We start from the raw sequence: 19,109 nt of genomic DNA, 5'->3' as shown, positions 1-19,109 counted from the left end.
AAAAAATTAAACAAGAAAGAAGTTAAGGAGGTGAATAAAATTTTGAAAAAGTTAGACATGTTAAACCTCTAGAGAAAATTGAATGGACATAGAAAGGAATATGTCTTTTTTCTCAGTGGTACATAGCACCTACACAAAAATTGACCATGCATTAGGGCATAAAAATCTCATACTCAAATGCAGAAAGGTAGAAATATTAAACTCTTCCTTTTCAGATCATGTTGCAATAAAAATTACATATAATAAAGGGTCATTGAAAGAGAGATTAAAAATTAACTGGAATCTAAATGATCTCATCTTAAAGGATAAGTGGGTCAAAGAACAAATCATAGAAACAATTGATAATTTCATAGAAGAATTACAACAATGAGACAATATACAAAAATTTATGGGATGCAAGTCAAATTTATTAGAGGAAATTTTATATATCTAAATGTTTACAACAATAAAATAAAGAGCAGATCAATGAATTGGACATGTAACTTAAAAAGTTATAAAAAGAGCAAATTAAAAATCCCTAATTAAACACCAAATTGGAAATCCTGAAAATCAAAGTAGAAATTAATGAATTTGAAAGTAAGAAAATCATTGACCTAATGAATAAAAATAAGAGCTGGTTTTATGAGAAAACCAACAAAATAGATAAAAATTGATTAATTTGATTTAAAAAAAAGAAAGAAGAAAACCAAATTATCAGTATCAAAAATGAAAAGGGTGAATTCACCACCAATGAAAAGGAAATTAAAGCAATAATTAGAAACTATTTTGCTCAAATGTATATAAATAAACCTGACAATCTAAGTGAAATGGATGAATATTTTCAAAAATATAAATTGCCCAGACTAACAAAAGAGGAAATAGAATACTTAACCCCATTTTAGAAAAAGAAACTGAACAAGCCATCAATGGACTCCCTAAAATAATAGTCAGAGCCAGATGAATTTACAAGTGAATTCTACCAAATATTTAAAGATAAATTAATTCAAATGCTATATAAACTATTTGGGAAATCAAGCAAAGAAGGAGTCTTACCAAATTCCTTTCATGACACAAATATGACACTGATACTTATACCAGTAAGGGCCAAAACAGAAAAGGAAAACTATATACCCAGTTTCCTAATGAATATTAATGCACCAATGTTAAACAAATTACCAGCAAGGAGATTACAGCAATATATCAAAAGGAAAATACACTGTGACCAGATGGGATTTATGCCAGGAATGCAGGGCTGGTTCAATATTGGGAAAACTATCAGCATAATTGACCATATTAATAATAAAACCAACAGAAATCACATGATTATCTCAATTAATAAAATATGGGACCCGTTCCTATTAAAAAGAAAAAAAAAACAAACTCTAGCGAGCATAGGAATAAATGGAGCTTTCCTCAAAATGTTAAGGAATATCTATCTAAGAACATTAGAAAGCATTATCTATAATGGGGATAAGCTAGAAGCCTTCCCAATAAGATTATGGGTGAAGCAAGGATGCCCATTATCACCACTATTATTCAATATTATACTAAAATGTTAACTTCAGCAATAAGAGAAGAAAAAGAAATTGAAGGAATTCGAATAGGTAATGAGGAAATAAAACCATCACTCTTTGCAGATGATATGATGGTATACTTAAAGAATCCTAGAGATTCAACTAAAAAACTATCTGAAGGAATTAACAACTTTAGCAGAGTTGCAGGATACAAAATAGACCCACATAAATGGTCAGCATTTCTATATATTACCAACAAAACCCAGCAGCAAGAAATAGAAAGAAAAATTCCATTTACAATAACTGTAGAAAATATAAAATACTTGAGAGTTTACCTGTCAAGACAAATGCAGGAACTATATGAACACAATTACAAAACACTTTTTACACAAAGTCAGATCTAACAATTGGAAAAAATATTTTATACAGCTAGAAAAAATAATAACAAAATTCATCTAGAAGAACAAAAGGCCAAGAATATTGAATCAATGAAAAAAATATATAAAGGAAGGTGGCCTAGCTATACCAGATCCCAAACTGTATTATAAAGTGGTAATTATTGAATCAATCATATACTAGCTAAGAAATAGAGTGGTGGATCAATGGAATAGATTAGGTACACAATACATTGTAGTAAATGACCATAGTAATTTAGTGTTAGATAGACACAAATATCCAAGCTTTTGGGACACAACTCATTTTTTGATTAAAAATGCTAAGAAAACTGGAAAATATTATGGCAGAAACTAGGTATAGATTAACATCTGAAATTGTACTCCTAGATAAGTTCAAAATGGATACATGATTTAGACATAAGGGGTGATACCAGAAGGAAATTAGAAAAGCATGGAATAGTTTACTTGTTACTATGTTACTATTTATTACTATGGTTAAGGGAGGAATTTAGGACAAATAAGATATAGAAAAAATATGAAATGTAAAATGGATTATTTTTATTATATAAAATTAAGAAGGTTTTGCACAAACAAAAACAATGCAACCAAAATTAGAAGGAAAGCAGAAAACTGGGGGGGGAGGGGAATTAGAGCAAGCATCTCTGATAAAGGCCTCATTTCTCAAATATGTAGAAAATTGAGTCAAATTTATAAGCATACAAGGCCCAACTGATAAATGGTCAATGGATATACACAAGCAGTTTTCAGACAAAGATATCAAAGCTATCTATAGTCATATGAAAAAAGCTCTAAATCATTATTGGTTAGAGAAATGTAAATTAAAACAACATTGAGGTACCACTTCATACCCATCAGATTGGCTAATATGACAAAAAAATAAAATGATCAATCTTGGAGGGGATTTGGGAAAACTAGAACACTAATGCACCATTGGTGGAGTTGTGAACTAATCTAACCATTCTGGAGACCAATTTGGAACTTTGCCCAAATGGTTACAAAGTTGTACATAGCTTTTGATCCTGTAATACCCCTAAAAGGTCTGTAACCCAAAGAGATTCAAAAAAGGAGGGAAAAGAACTTATTTGTACCAAAAAAAAAATTTATATCAGCTCTTTTTGGGCAGGCTAAGAATTGAAAGTTGAGGGAATGCCTACCTATCGGGAGATGGCAGAACAAGTTGTAGTTTATGATTATAATGGTATATTATTGTGCTGTAAGAAATGGCATGCAGGATAATTTCAGGGTAAAAAAAGAAAATAACCCTGGAAAGACTTGCATGAACTGATACGAAGTGAAGTGAGTGGAACCAGGACATTATTCACAGTAACAGCAGTATTGTATGATGAACAATATGACTTAGCTATTCTCAGTGATACAATGATCCAAGACACTCCCAAAGGACTCATGATGAAAAAATGCTGTCTCCAGAGAAAGAGCTGATATAATCTGAATACAGACTGAAGCATACTATTTTTCAGTCTTTGTTTCTTTTTTCTTTTTCTTCCTTCCTTCCTTCCTTCCTTCCTTCCTTCCTTCCTTCCTTCCTTCCTTTCTTTCTTTCTTTCTTTCTTTCTTTCTTTCTTTCTTTCTTTCTTTCTTTCTTTCTTTCTTTCTTTCTTTCTTTCTTTCTTTCTTTCTTTCTTTCTTTCTTTCTCTCTCTCTCTCTCTCTCTCTCTCTCTCTCTCTCTCTCTCTCTCTCTCCCTCTCTCTCTCTCTCCCTCTTTCTCTCTCTCCCTCGAGTTTTCTTGCACAGTGTGACTAATATGCAAATGTTCTACATGATTGCACATTTATAACCTATATCAGTTTGCTTACCATCTCAGAGAAGGGAGGGAAGGGAAGAAGAGAATTTGGAACTCAAAACTTCATTTAAAAAAATAACCAATGTTAAAAATTGTTTTTACATATAATTGGGGGAATAAAGTATTATTTTTAAAAGAATGTCATAAATCATTAAAGATTAGAGGGTTATGCATACTTAGCATTTATTCTTTTTTTATATATTCATGAGCTCTTTGGCATAGATTCTTCTTTGATATGTAGAAATCTCTGTCTTCCAGTTGTTTGAGATTGTTTTCCAAGTCCTTCTGTAGATCTTCTATAGGACATGTTCCTCTTTCATCACTTAGCACGGTGCTTAGCAATTAGTTAATATCTATTGAATTGAATTGCTAAGCTACATATATACATACACACATCATGTGTGTGTGTGTGTGTGTGTATGCATTGTCAAATGTAATCTAAAATTTGTTAGAAGGTTTTTTTTTTTCCAAACAGATCACTATGTAGCTATTACACAAGGACTTCTGTGTCTGCTTCCATGTTTATCAAGCAGTTTACCATTCATAGTGCACAGCACAAGTTGTATGACTGTCTTTCTGATTATTAGGACTCTTTCCATGTAAAATTCCTTGCTACCTTAGACACATAGTGCATAAACATATTGATTGATTTTCTCTCTTTCACTTATAAGTCCTTTTATATGGGCTGATGAGCGACATGGTGTTGGGCAAGATTATCTGAACAATTCAATAAAATTCATGGGTAACATGCCAATGTAAGAAATTCAGCAGAGACGTAATACAATAAAGAATGACTACCAGTGGGAAAATGCATATTACTTTGGTTCGGGTAAATGAGAAAATAAAAGGAAAATGTCAGATGCCAATGTTGCTTTGGGTTTGAAAGGGGACAAGACATCACATGTCTGGTCAAGAAAGACTCTCCCAGGAAGCTGCTATTTGGGGAAAGTTACAAGGGGAAACTAACTGCAAGTCAAAAAAGTTATTTTAAAATAAAAGAAAACAGCTTCGGGGCTGGTGTATGTGATTGATAGTTTGAGAGATGAACCTAGGAGCTTTGGGCAGAGGAGCATGAAAGGAGTCAGAAACCAGACGGAGAGAGTGTGTTGGGTGTGCACTCAAGTATGATTAAAGGGTGTTCTGGGAATTAATTTGTACGTGATTAAAGAGTATGTTAATAAATGTAAGCTGAGTTTAGAGAAGAGGCTCAATGGAATTTAAGAACTTCAACAGTGCATTTGGGACTTGGCATAAAAACAATAAAAGTAGCCTGGGAGTGAATATGAAACAATAATTTACTGAGCGGTTGGTTCATTAACTGGTTTGCTTAGCACAGTGCCTGGAACATAGTAAGCAGTTAATAAAAACTTGTTGACTGACTGACTGACTGACTGGTTGCTATTCACTCTGTCCACTCTATACAATGTATACCCAGAGGTGTTGTGACACTCAAATAAGATAATGGACATAAAGCATTTTGTAAACCTTAAAGAAGGGCAGCTACTTGGCATAGTGGATCAAGTATTAAACCTGGAGTCAGGAAGACATCTTCCTGAGTTCAAATCCAGCCTCAGACACTTACTAGCTATGTGACCCTCGGCAAGTCACTTAATCATGTTTGCCTCAGTTTCCTCTTCTGTAAAATGAGATGGAGAAGGAAATGGCAAACCACTCCAATATCTTTGAAAAGAAAATCCCAAATGTGGTCATAAAGAGTTAGGCATGACTGAAAAATGACTAAACAACAAAAACTTTAAAAAATTTTTAAAATACTAGTTATTGTTATTTGTTATTAGTCTACAGTCACCTGGCCTCCATTCTAGTCATGACTTTTCTACTGAACTGCTGCTGAGCTCAAGCAAAGTTCATAGATCAATACAGGGATATTCTGGTGAATGCTTAACAACCAGAATCTCTGGGGGAAAAAACATGCATTCATACTTTTAAGTTGAAACTACAATATAAACATGTTTTTAGTCTAGACAATTGAAAACAACAATAAATCAACCTGATTTATAGCATTTGCTTATTTCTGAGGTATAAATACTCTCACAAAACACTTAACAGTTGTCTAGTAAGTGTATTAGAGCTGCGCCAGGATAAACCTGTCTACACTAGTATAGAGCATGCTATCATGAAAGCTTATAAGATCAGTCTGTCCAGTGCATTAGATTTGAATTGTGGACTTTCAGAGCTTCTCCTGGTTTATATTTTAGAAAGCTGGAATCTAGAGGTGACTGGGTGCCCTAGGGCAACAAGAGTCATGATAGAACATGTGAACAGGACAATGGGAATTCAACAGCATTCATATAGACTTGTAAGGTTTGCAAAGAGTGCTTTATAAAGATTTTCTCATTTTATCCTTATGATAACCCTGGGAGGTAGATGTCATCATTGTCTCCTTCTTACAGGTAAGGAAACTGAGGCAAGTAGAAGTCAAGTGATTTGCCTAGAGTCACATAGCCGGTAAGTAAGGCAGGATTTGAACTCGGGTCCTCCTCCTAACTCCAAATCCAGGGATCTCTCCAAAGCATTGCCTAGCTATTATCTTCTGTATGTGGCAATCCTCTCCAAAAAGATCAGGTTGTCTTCTTTCCCTACTCACATTTAGGTATATTCAAAATGCTCATTACTGATGATGCAAGGAGAATAGTCAGTTTTGAAAGAATTTAAAGTACTATCTACCTGTTTAATCACCAAAGGTCTCATTTGTAGCTCAGACCTCACATAGCGACACTGTACACATGCATCTGTGTTCTACAGCATATCTTGCCTATTGTATCCAGATCATGACATAAGCATAGACATGTTACAACATGTGCAGAGGGAAATCTTACTTCGATACAGCTCTCGGGGAGGGAAAGGAAGGTAGAGAGGGTAGTCTTTAAAATAATAAGTTAGTATAAAACAGCAAAATCAACGTAACATAGGAACTTGATGTGTAGGAACTCCAACTGAGATAAAAGCAGGCATTTCTTTGCTCTAGTAAATTATTCATTGATTTAATAAATATTTATTATTATTACTACTACTAATAGTTAACATTTAGATGGAACTTTAATGTTTGTAAAGCACTTCATAAATTTAAATTCATTTTACCCTCACAACAACTCCAACAGATAGGGGCTCATATTAATCCTATTTTAAAGATGAGGAAACTGAGACAAACAGATTAGGTGACTTGCATAGGGTTACAGAGGCAGTGTCTATGGCCAGATGCAGATCCAATCAGTAGGTACCAGATGAAGATTACAAAGATAAATAAGGGGACAGCTGGGTGGCACAGTGGATAGAGCACTGGCCTTGGAGTCAGGAGGACCTGAGTTCAAATCCAGCCTCAGACACATATTAGCTGTGTGACCCTGGGCAAGTCACATGACTTCTACTTGCCTCAGTTGCCTCATCTGTAAAATGAAGGACAATGATGACATCTACATTAACCCTGATTACCTCCAAAATAAACAAATAAACAAATAAGAAATGTCCCCGACTTCAAAAACCTATCATGTTGCAGGGAAAGCAAGACGTATCCTCAAATATGCATAAAATAATAATAGTGTAGCATAGTGCCATGTAACTGAACCAATATGAATTGAGAGAAGGAAACACTCATTGCCAGCTGGCAATACCTATATATGTCTTGGCTTTTCAGCCTCTGCATATCAACTTCTGCTGTGCTACTTTTATGCTTTCTTTTATTTCCCAGTCTCCATTTTTTTTTGTTTTTGCAACTGACTCATCCTTCAATGCCCAACTCAAATGCTACTGCCTGCATAGTCATCCCAGCAAAAAAATGATTGTCTATTCTCCACATTCTTAAAATACTTACTGTAAATATCAGATATATGGCACTTATAATACAATATTATTATATTATGCTTATTTGAGGATACGTTATATTTTCCCTGAAATACCACATACTGTTCAATATTGATATAGTTGTCATTTAACATTCTTTCATCTATAACTTTTCTGCCCTTGCAGATGAATTTTCAACAAGTAGACTTCTGCCACTGGTCATATTGATAAATGGTCTTCAATGTCATATTTTATTGCTTAAGTATTGGGTAAATTTCATCAAACTTGCTACAGTGATATAATTGTGTCTAATTAATTTTACTTTATCAAGGATTTACACTGATCCAAATATTAGTTGATAAAATATTTTCACAATTAGAATTTGTAAAAGTTAAAGTTCAAAGAAATAGTTATATATTCATGTCAAACTTGACTTTGAAAAATTATGCAATCACTTTAACCTAAATAATTTAAACACATATCTTCCAAATCAATAAAATTTCTAAACACCTTTACCTAGAAAAAATAATATTTTTTGACAGGAACTTTCACAGTTTTTACAGCTAACAGAAACATCACATCTACTTGTATATTTGAATAAGAGCACAGTTTAGCTTACCTTATCAAGTTCATCTGAAATGGCAATGCCTGGAATAAAAAGATTAATATTAAGAATTAGAAAGCATTTCCAACTTCTTAACATATTATTATTATTATATTTTCAAAATTACTACATTCCATTATTGTAACACATTTTTCTTATTATTTAAACCACCCAAAAAAGGTACCACATCCTTTGACTAAGCAAATTAAGCTTTTAAATGACCATGAATACTTTTTTCTGTGTTGAATGAGTCTATGAGAATGAAGTATGTTTTTTTTTTTATTTGGCCCTTTATAGAGTTCTTGGAAGTAAAGAGAAAGTATGGCAAGAACACCTCTGTTCCACAGTGTATAGATGGACTTATCTTCTTAACTGTGAGCTAATCCAATTTTTAAGCCAGTTATTTTAAATTAGAAATTTGTTATTTTAGGTAACCATGTATTTAATAATTCTTAATAACTTCATAAGTGGTGAGGTACAAAATGGTGGCTGATTGGGCTTTTGATAGATGCTCTGTTTCATCTCCCTATTCCTCTGGGAAAATCTTGACTTAAATCAAGTCTAATATAATTTTTGATTGAAAATTTCTGGAGAAAATTACCTCTCAAGTTCTGTTTGTAGACATCGCAAGGTCTAATAATCTTCATAGTCAGAGTTCAATCTTTATTATTGATTATAAATCTCTCAGGCTACAATCTGTCTATTCCTATTTTTTCCTGTCCTCATTGTTAAAAAAAAACAGTAAAAAACCCTAAAATTATGAATATAGTATTTTTTCATATTCTCACAGCCTATCATTCATCTTGGCTGGTCCCTTTTCTATGTATGCTAAATCATTTTAGCTGTCTTATGTTATTCTTACAGGGACTTTTCTTAAAACCTTTTAAACAATTTTGTTTTTCTTATCTTTTGTTTCTTTTTAATTGTTTTTGTTGTCACAGATTTTAAATGAGGGTTCAAAAATGCAATACTTTTATCTCTCTCTAAAAATAAACTAAAAGGAAAAAAAATCAGTGATTTTTAAAATTTCTTTTAAAAAGAAACATTTGGCTACGTAGTCAACTAGGTGGCTCAGTGGATAGATGCTGAGCTTGGAGGCAGGAAACCTGAGCTCGAATCCAGCTTCACTTACTGGCTATATGATCTTGGGCAAGTTACTTAACCTCTGCTCCAGATTCCTTCTTTCTTTTCCCCAGTGTAAAATAGGGAGGGGCAGCTAGGTGGCACAGGAGATAAAGTGCTGAGCCTGGAGTCAAGAAGACTCATCTTTCTGAGTTCAAATCTGTCCTCAGACACCTACTAGCTTTGTGACTGTGGGCAAGTCACTTAATCCTTTTTGCCTCCGTTTCCTTAGATGTAAAATGAGCTGGAAAAGGAAATGGCTAACCAATCCAGCATCTTTGCCATGAAAACCCCAAATGGGGTCTTGAAGAGTCAGACAGGACTGAACAAAAATAACAAATAGGGATAACAACAGCACCTACCTCCCAGGCTTGTGGTGAGGATCAAATGAAATATTTGTAAAGCTTAGCACAGGGCCTGACACATAGCAGGCACTAAATAAATGCTTGTTGTTGTTGTTATTCTGCTACAAAAATGCTAAGTTTTCAGGTTCCTTTCAGCATTATTATTGATTGCACTGCCAGTCAAACTAATGGAGACCACAACAACATGCCCTAGAGTGCCAGGGAAGATTCATTCTTTCCCTTGAGAGTAAGAAGTGACATTTGTCTAGCACTTATAAGTTTGCACAGCACTTTTGCAAATATTATTTTATTTGAGGCTCATAATAACTTTGTGAGGCATATCCAGTAGGTATTATGAACCTCGTCGATGATGAGGAAACAGGATCATAGAGTTGAAATCACTTGACCATCTTCACACAATTAGGGTGTCCTATGGATTTTAAACCAGGTGTTTCTAAGTCTTTCTTGGTCCAGCAATACTTCTGCTGGGCTATGCTGACCCAATCCTAGTTGCAAATTGTAAGGGGGTGGTGAGGTTTTCTGGAAGATGGGAATTTCTTACTTCAGGGAATCTTCCTAGCTACTGAGAATTAATCCCTCCTCCCCTTTTCTTCCCCTGGCTTCCAAACCTAGTAACACCACACTTGCTATAGCCATACATCTAAAGACTGGCAGTGGAATATGCTATTCTGTTTTCACCATATATTTGAGGACTGTTTTTAAGAATAGATATAATATGTAATAATGGATGTATGTTAACTAAAGTAAACCAAGGTACTATAGAGACATAGCAGTATAGTGTTCTTGAAGGATATATCAGAACTTTGGTGGGTTCTTACCAAGTTGGAAAGGTATAAATATGATCTTAGAAATGATCTATATCCCTGTTAGTCATCTGAGAACTAATCTATCTCAGCATGGAGAAAATGGGCCATCAAATGATGAAGTTTTGGCCACAGCAACTCATTAAAATTATTTGCTTAAGTTAAAGTTATCTTCATTGGTGAACCTCCAGTCCACCAATAAAAACCAGTTGATTTCACTGGTATTGGGAACTCTAAATGAATAAAACTCTCTACTATTGAAGATCAGCACCTTTTCTACAAGGTGTAGTCAAAGAGAATTGCCTTTCAAGAACAGACATAGTATCTTAGGTAGAGAGCTAGCCTCAAAGTCAAGAAGGCCTAGGTTCAACTCTTCTCTCTGATACATTCTAGTTCTATGTCCCTGAATCAGTCACCTAACACCTTAATTACCACAAGCTACTCTAAGATTCAATGTGTGGATTGCTAGAAAAAGTTATCAACAGATATAATTGCGTATACATTTTTCAGTAATTCATATTATTTCATAAATGCTCTCACAAAAGAGTAATCCTTGATAAAATGAAATTACTTCAGTTTAGACCCACTAAATTCCTGATTTTGCCTATTAATTGGCTAATTCATATTTTGCTCCTTACGTAATAGTTCACTCTGGCTGATTCAACAAGTATTCAAGCAAACATTTATTATAAAATAAATAAATTTTTTTATAAAATAAAATTATATAAAAAGTATCCAACAAATATTTATTAAATGAAGCTCTATTTTGAGCAAACCATGATGCTAGACACTTTTGATGCAAAGACAAAAGTTAAAGAGTACCTGACCTCATGGACCTCATATTCTCCTGTGGGCTATAAACTGTGCACATATAAGTGAATATGAGATAACTATGGATGAGAAGAATAAAAACTTGAAGGGAGTAGTAAAGGTTTGGCAGAAGAAATCACACCTGAGGGGAGCCTTCAAGGAAGATAATGATGCTAAGAGGAGGAAATCTAGTGGACATACACCGCAGGCATCAGAAATGTCCTGTGCATAGGCATCAAGCTAGAAATCAAATAGCAAGGTCAAGGAACAGTGTGTTTAGAATGTATCGCATCAAACAGTAAAGGTAGTTTGGAGGTGATGTATGGAAATATTTAAAAGTTAATTTTGTAAATTATTTTGAAACAATTATATGATTATGTTATATTATATTATTTGATGAATAGGATCAGAGATTTTCAGCTGAAAGAAATATTAAAAGCCATATCTATTCCAGACCTTCCCTTTTGCAGGTGAGAAGACTGAGACAAAGTTAAGGGAATTGCCCAAGTTCATCTACATAATAAATTACAGAATTAAGTTTTGAATCCAAGTCTAAATCCAAAGCTCTTTCCATTGCCTCATGAAGACTCTGAAGAATATATCAAACTATTAAACTAACAAGTCAACAAGCATTTATTAAGCACTTCCTGTATGCTCCGCAGTATTAGCAGGGAAATATGCATTTGCATAAAGGACAAATATGGCAGATCATAATTTTGTTGTAACGTTCACAATTTTGAAGCTGGATGAGACCTTAAAGGTCAACTAGCTCAAGCCCCTTATTTTGAAAATTGAGTTCTACAGAGGTTAAGTGAATTTCCCAAATTTAGCACAGATAATAAGCAAGAGCCAGGAAGGAAATTCAGTCCCTATTAAATTTCAGACAGGCTTGTCCAAATTCTCTGAACAGTAGCTACTCCGTAGTAATTTTATTGAGAAGATGCATTTTAGGCAGTCTTAAGAAGATATTATATGCCTACTTAAATGAGAGACAGAGGTATTTAATAACAAGGAAATGGATCATAGTTGAAGAGAAAATTAGAGATGAATATTTACACTCATAAAAGTTATTCTCCTAATAACTACATAATTTAGTCGCTTTTCATTACTTTTCAAAATTAAAGTTTAATGGAATTTTTGGCATTATAATAATACTGCCTATAAAATAAGGATATGCTGGTTATAGAGAAGTTTCTAAGGGAAAGCATGGCACCCATGATTTCATTTATATAGGGAATTCCCAGAGGAGGAAATTGCTTTCTCCAATACAATACCTTTTAATGCAACGTATAGTGTTTCAAAGTTCCCAAGAGTACTGGGCCTTTCCTAGTGAGGGGATATTGGCCCAAACAGAGACCAGTGCCCCTCAACCCAAAAAAGAATTTGGATCCCATTTGTCTACGGGCCCCAGAAAACCCTTAAATTTTCTTTGACCTCACTCTGGTCTCAAATGGCTGCCTAAGGCTATACTCCACTCTACTGGCCTTTCCTTATCTGTTATTCTTATTCTTATGAACCTGCTCTCGCTTCTCCAAGGCCTTATCTAACCTTTTGATCCCCTAATGAAGAAGCCTAGTCTTTGATCCCACCTTTCAACCTCTTTTTTTCCAGTTCTTTGTTATCCTAATGAAGCCTAGCCCTTCATTGTCTATTCCTGGGTGACCCCATCCAGACACTCCATTCTCCCTAAACTCCTTCTCCAGTCACCCAAATTCCCTTCCCAGGCCCTCCTCTGGTCACCCAAAATTACTTGAGTGTATATAAGATCCATCCTGGCCCATATTTAAACACTGAGGTTTCCTCATGCCCACTCTTCTTTACGGGCATCACTAATGTTCAGTCAGATTCCTTAAGAGTCTGGCCTGTTCATTGGTAACAAAACACTGTCTTTGGCTGAAAGAAGACTTGAGTCAAACTCATTTGCACAGGACACATGTGTCATGTCGGGGTCCCAGCACCCCAAGAATCTGCACCTCATCACTAGGATCAATCACACAGTTGACCACATAGTCAATAAATACTTATTAAGCATCTGCTATATACCAGGCCCCGTGCTAAGTGCTGGGGACATAATTACAAAAAGAGAAAGACAATCTTTGCCCTCAAGGAGCTTGCCGTCTAATGAGGGAAGAAAACATTCAAAAGGAGCTGAAGAGTATGGTGCAGTGGGAGCCCAAGGGGACATGATAGCTGTTTTCAAACATTTGAAGATCTGCCACATGGAAGGGGGATTAGACTTGTTCTTCTTGGGTCCAAAGGGTATCACTTATGATAAGGGGTGGAAGTGGAAAAGAAGAAAACCTAAGATTGGAAGGGAGCCAATATATGATAGAAAAGAGACTTGAAAGTAGGTCTTCCTGCCTTCAAAACTGGTTCTCTATCCACTACACCACACAGCCTCTCATGATTTGGAACTCTTGAACTCTCTATAATGCTGCTGAGCTATGAATCATCAAGTGAGTTTGCAAATCGGATTGGAAGATTGCCCAGGAATTATACTCTGTGGCCTCAGTGTTGTATGGAGGGGACTGTGAGTTACTGCATTCCATGACAGTAGCATGCATCTCTGATCAGTCCTACTCCAATGTGGAAGTGCTTCAAATCTAGGTGACAAACTGTAGTTCTGTTGCCTGAACTTAATATAGAGAAGCCCATCACCATGTCAGCTTCCAATTAATAAACTGTTGTATTTACAATCAATGGAAGTCATTGACTAAGGTATGTAGGGATAATGACCAGTGTCAATAGAGATAATTAAGTTTTGCATACTTTGAAGTAATTTAGTAAGACCATCCCAAGAAAATAAAAAAAGTCTAATTTCATTATTAGGAATGGCTGAGGATTTATGTTGAAAATATAAAAAGAGAAATCACAAAATGTTTCTTGAAGAAGTTAGACTTAGTTGTTGTTACTGTTGTTCCTCATTCAGTTGTGAGCGACTCTTCATGACCCAATGGATTATAACACCCCAGGCCCTTCTATTCTCCACTATCTTCTGAAATCTGCCCAAGCTCATGTTTGTTGCTTCCATTACACTATCTATCCATCTCATCTTCTGTCATCCCCTTCTCCTTTGCCTTCAATCCTTCCCAACATCAGGTTTTTTTCCAATAAGTTCTGTCTTCTCATTATGTGGACATAAATTTCATCTTCATAAATTTGTCCTTCTAATGAGTAGTCTGAATTAATTTCTTTAAATATTGACTGATTTGATTTCCTTGCAGTCCAAGGGATTCTCAAAAGTCTTAGAATTAGTAAAATTTACTAATCTTCCTCCCATCATAATATTTTTATACTCAATACCAATAGCTTTAATTAAGCTTAAATTTATATAGTCTCTACAGATTATCTCCAATTAGTAAGGTCTAGGTTTGAATCCCATCTCTGATGGTTACTAGCCATGTGGCCATGGGAAAGTCACTTAACCTCTATGGATGTCAGTTTCTTCGTTTTTGACATGCATATAACAGTACCTGCAGTATTTACTTCATAGGATTGTTGTAAGGCTCCAGTGAAATAATGTATGTAAAGTAGTTTGCAAATTTAAAGTGCCATACAAATAAGTTATTATATTATTTTTTGTTTTTATTTTTTTCTTAATGCCATTTTCTGCTTGACATTTACTTTTGATTTCATCTGTTATTCATTCACACATGCATTTATTTACTAAATGCCCAATTTGCACACTGCTTGATATATTGAGTTATAATTTTGGAAACCTTATGATTCAAAGAATCATAAATTTTTAGTTGGAAAGAACACCAGAGGTCATTAAGTCCAAACCTTTCATTTTATAAGTGAAAAAACTGAATCCCAGAGAGGCAAAATGATTTGTTGTGATATTAGCAAAGTACTTACTTAGCACAGTGCTTGGCACATCGCAGATACCATATAAATGCTTATTCCCTTCCCTTTCTTTGTTCAAGGTTTCTGATGACTTCAAATTCAGTATTCTTTCAACTACACCATGCTGTGTCTCAATTCAATTCAATAAATATTTATTAAGTGTCTAAGATGAAGCATCTTCCTTTCTTCCATTCAACATCTCCCAAAGTATCCCATTCTACTTTTGGATAGTCTTAATTGTTAAGAATACTTTCCTTCAGCCTAGTCAAACTCTGACACTCTGCAACTCCCTTCATTGTTCATAATATTACTCTCTAGTGCCAGGAAAAAATAATGGAATTAGTTTTCTGCATGAAAGTCATTTAGATACTTGAGGAGCCTGGGTCTCCTACAAGTCCTTTCTTTTCTGGTTCCTTCAATTGCTCCTTTTATGCCATTGTTCAGGTGATGGTTCCACATCCACAGTGAAGCACTTAGAGCCAGAGGACCAATATATGCAATGTCTTTAATAAAACAACATACTCAGTAACCCCCAGGTAAAAACATTCCATAGGTATCAAAATCAGTTTATAAAAAGATAAAAAGTAGATGAGTAGACCTTCAAAGAGATTAAAATCAATCCTTCAGGAAGGTCCTTCAAGTCTAGGATTCTTCCAGATCTCTCTTTCTACATCCTTTGCCCCAGAAGCCTGCATCTAGACCACAGATCAATTAAGCAGGAGCCAAAGTCAACTCAAATTGCTCTGGGTCTGTTCCACAGGGTCTTAGCTCACAATACCCCTGGTTAATGTTATGGGAGTATGGGTTTTAACTCCTGGTGTCTCAGTTTCACTAGTGACCTAGCTCATAGAAGGCATGGTTCCCAGTCCTGTCACCATCTTGGTTATCCTCTTTAGTATGCAGTTCAACTTGCCAATGTCCTTCCTAAAATGAGTGGCCCAGAACTGAACACAGTGGTCCAGGTGCAGTTTGACAAGGCAGAATAAGATGGAGCTACCACTTCCCTTTTAAAATTGCTTTAGTATTTTTCACATCCATGTAATACTGTTGGCATGTGGTAAGTCTTCTCATGATTCTTATCCTATGGGATTCTCAATTTTTAAAGCAACTATTCTAAATATTTCAAGCCATCATGATATAAATTCATAGGTTTGTTTATTTGTTTGCATTATAATTATCAATTAAAAATCTCATAGATGCCACTTTTTCTTTTTTGGCTAGGCAATGGGGTTAAGTGACTTGCCCAGGGTCACACAGCTAGTAAGTATTATGTGTCTGAGGTCGGATTTGAACTCAAGTCCTCCTGACTCCCAAGGCTGGAGCGCTATTCACTGCACATCCTTGTTGCCCTTGACGTCACTTTTCTAATGAGATCATTAAAACTGCATGGTGGGAGCTATTTTTTTAAAGTTAATTTAAAAAAAAAACTTAAGAGCATCCTCAGAAAATGTCAGTGTCATGAAGATTTCCACATAAGTTAGAAAGCTCACACATTTTAGGGAAGTATGGAAGCCCTGAGTATATCTTCACCCTGATAAGATGCATCAGTAGGCAGTCAGCCCAATATTCCAAGGAGAGAAGGACTACCAGAGAATAGAGTTCAGGCAGGAGATGGGGAAGGAAACACCCATTACACCTTGTACTTCCCACTTCTAAGACTTGAACTCACTTTCTTACTCTAAATTGTTAAACTGTTCCTGATCTCAACTAGATGCCCACTTTAAATTTAGGGTTAAATAGGTACCACCTATTATTTTAGCCTAGCCCAGAAGATCTAAAGTCAGACAGTGAGAATTTTAATATGTGGGGAGTTTTTCTTCAGATGACTGAACACTACACAATGAATTTTTATTTTGGATAGGCAGTCTTATCAGGTGATGAGCCATATAAGCATATTTATAGTCTGATGAGACTTTGTGCTTTTATTCACTGCCAGACAAAAGTTATATAATCACAAAATCATTGAGTCTGATAGCAGGAAGGGCCCTCAGAGGCCTTCTATTTTAACTACTACCTAAGAAACAAAACCTCTCTACTACATAGCTGATAAGAGATCTTCTAGATTTTGCTCAAAGACCTCAAGAGAAAGATAACTTACTAGGTAGCCCCTTCCACCTTGGGGGATCTAGAAAGGTTAGGAAATGTTTCTTTATTAAAAGTCTATATTTTCTTCTTTTAAATTTCTATCCATTGTAACAAATGATAGATACTCTTGGGCCCCGGAAAAACAAGTCTAATCCCCCTTTGTTGTGGCAGATATTTAACTTCATTTATTTATTTGAAGACAGCTATCCTGCCCCTTGTAAGTCTTCTAAGAACCTCCCCTGGGCCACCTTCTCCCCCCAACACTCTTCAGCTCCCTTTGTATGCTATCTTCTCCCATTAAATGTAAACTCCTTGAGGGCAGGGATTCTTTCTCTCTCATTCTCTCCCCCCCTCCTTCCCTCTTTCTCTCTGTATCTGTATCCCCAGTATCTAGTATAGAGCTTGGCATATAGTAGGCACTTATAAATGTTTATTGACCAATTGATTTATCCCCAGGCTAAACATTTTTAGTTCTTTTTCACACACATATTATATATAAAACATATATACATTTATGGATGCATGCATGTATATCTGTTTATCTGTATATATGCACATATAATATAAAGTAATATAATACACATAATTATATGTAACACATGTACATACATGTAGAATATACATGTGTACATATACAGCTATATTCATATATATCTACAAACTATATATGTTATATATATGTGTGTGTGTATATATATCCTTCAAGAAATATACATAAATACACACATATAGCTTGCTTTTCTCAAGTTGTTCTTTCCCATTAAATTGTAAGCTCCTTGAGGAGAGAGACTGTTTTTTTGCCTCTTTTTGTATCCTCAGTGCTTAGCACAGTGCCTGAAACAGCAGGTACTTAATAAATTATGTATTTACACATATTTTTATATATGTGAGTGTGTGTGTATACACATACATACACACATACTTTATATATATGTGTTTATATATTATACATACTTGCAGTTTTGGGGATAAATTACATTTGGGCCATTGTATTCTGCTTGCAATGCTATATTATATAAAAGAGCATTGATAAGCCAGAGACTTTCTTTGACACCTATCCATATCTGTAGATATGTATGTATGTGTATATGTGTGTGTATATATACATATATACATCTATACATCTACATACATATAAATATATAAAATCTCAAAGCCTTTTCCAATCCTGACCACTTTCCTCTAGAAAGGTTTTCAGTTTATCAAAGTCATTTCTATTATATGGCACCCAAAACAGAACACAATTGTCTAAGTGTAATCTTAACCAGGGTTATAACTTTACTAGATGTAGATACTATGAATCTCTTAAAGTAGCCTAAAATTGCATTGGCACTTTTGACTATCATATCATATTGTTGATTCCTACTAAGCTTGAGATTAATTTAAAAACCTCAGACCTTTTGCAGGAGAATTGATTAGACTTACATTTGAGTAATTTTGGATACTTATACTACTTTTAAGCTACTTATATCCATTTCTCAACATCTAGTAAAAATAATTAAACCTGTGCTGTCTCAAGTTATTCAGAGAACTATACCTTAAAATCATTTGAAACACAAAATTTTAGAGCTAGATGGGACTTTAAAGATAACATGTACAAACCCTCACATTTGATGGAAGAGAAAACTGAGACCCAGAAAGAGACAGGATCTTATTCAAATTCAAACGCCATATTGGTTGTAGAGATAGGACAAGAACCCAGGTTTACAGATTCTGAGCCTAATGAATTCAGTCAAATAAGGAGAAAAGAATTAAGAAAGACTAAGGTTTATATACCTTTACATAGAAAAGGAGGCTCAACTAGAAATATGAATGTATATGTATATGTGTGTGTGCGCGCGCATATGCACATGTGTGTGTGCATGTGTGATTTGAAGCTCTGTATATTTTGACATACTGATTCCATATAAACAACTTAAAACACCCTAAAAAAGATTATGTGCTATTTTCAAGGGAAAAAAAAGT

General features: G+C 34.8%; 1 protein-coding gene across 2 annotated transcripts in view; it reads right to left on the bottom strand.

Annotated features, from left to right (window-relative positions):
• LOC114054099 (uncharacterized protein C8orf34 homolog) overlaps positions 1-19,109 on the bottom strand; it is a 393,219-nt gene that overhangs the window by 269,204 nt on the left and 104,906 nt on the right. For both annotated transcript variants that reach the window (XM_027877214.1, XM_027877215.1), the window contains exon 5: positions 8,129-8,157. In XM_027877214.1, coding sequence (XP_027733015.1) covers positions 8,129-8,157 — 29 coding nt within the window. The remainder of the gene's footprint in view (positions 1-8,128; positions 8,158-19,109) is intronic.

Source organism: Vombatus ursinus, unplaced genomic scaffold, assembly GCF_900497805.2.
Source record: "Vombatus ursinus unplaced genomic scaffold, bare-nosed wombat genome assembly UNPS02014812.1, whole genome shotgun sequence".
Lineage (NCBI taxonomy): Eukaryota > Metazoa > Chordata > Mammalia > Diprotodontia > Vombatidae > Vombatus > Vombatus ursinus.
This window is presented reverse-complemented; position numbering and strand designations above follow the sequence as displayed.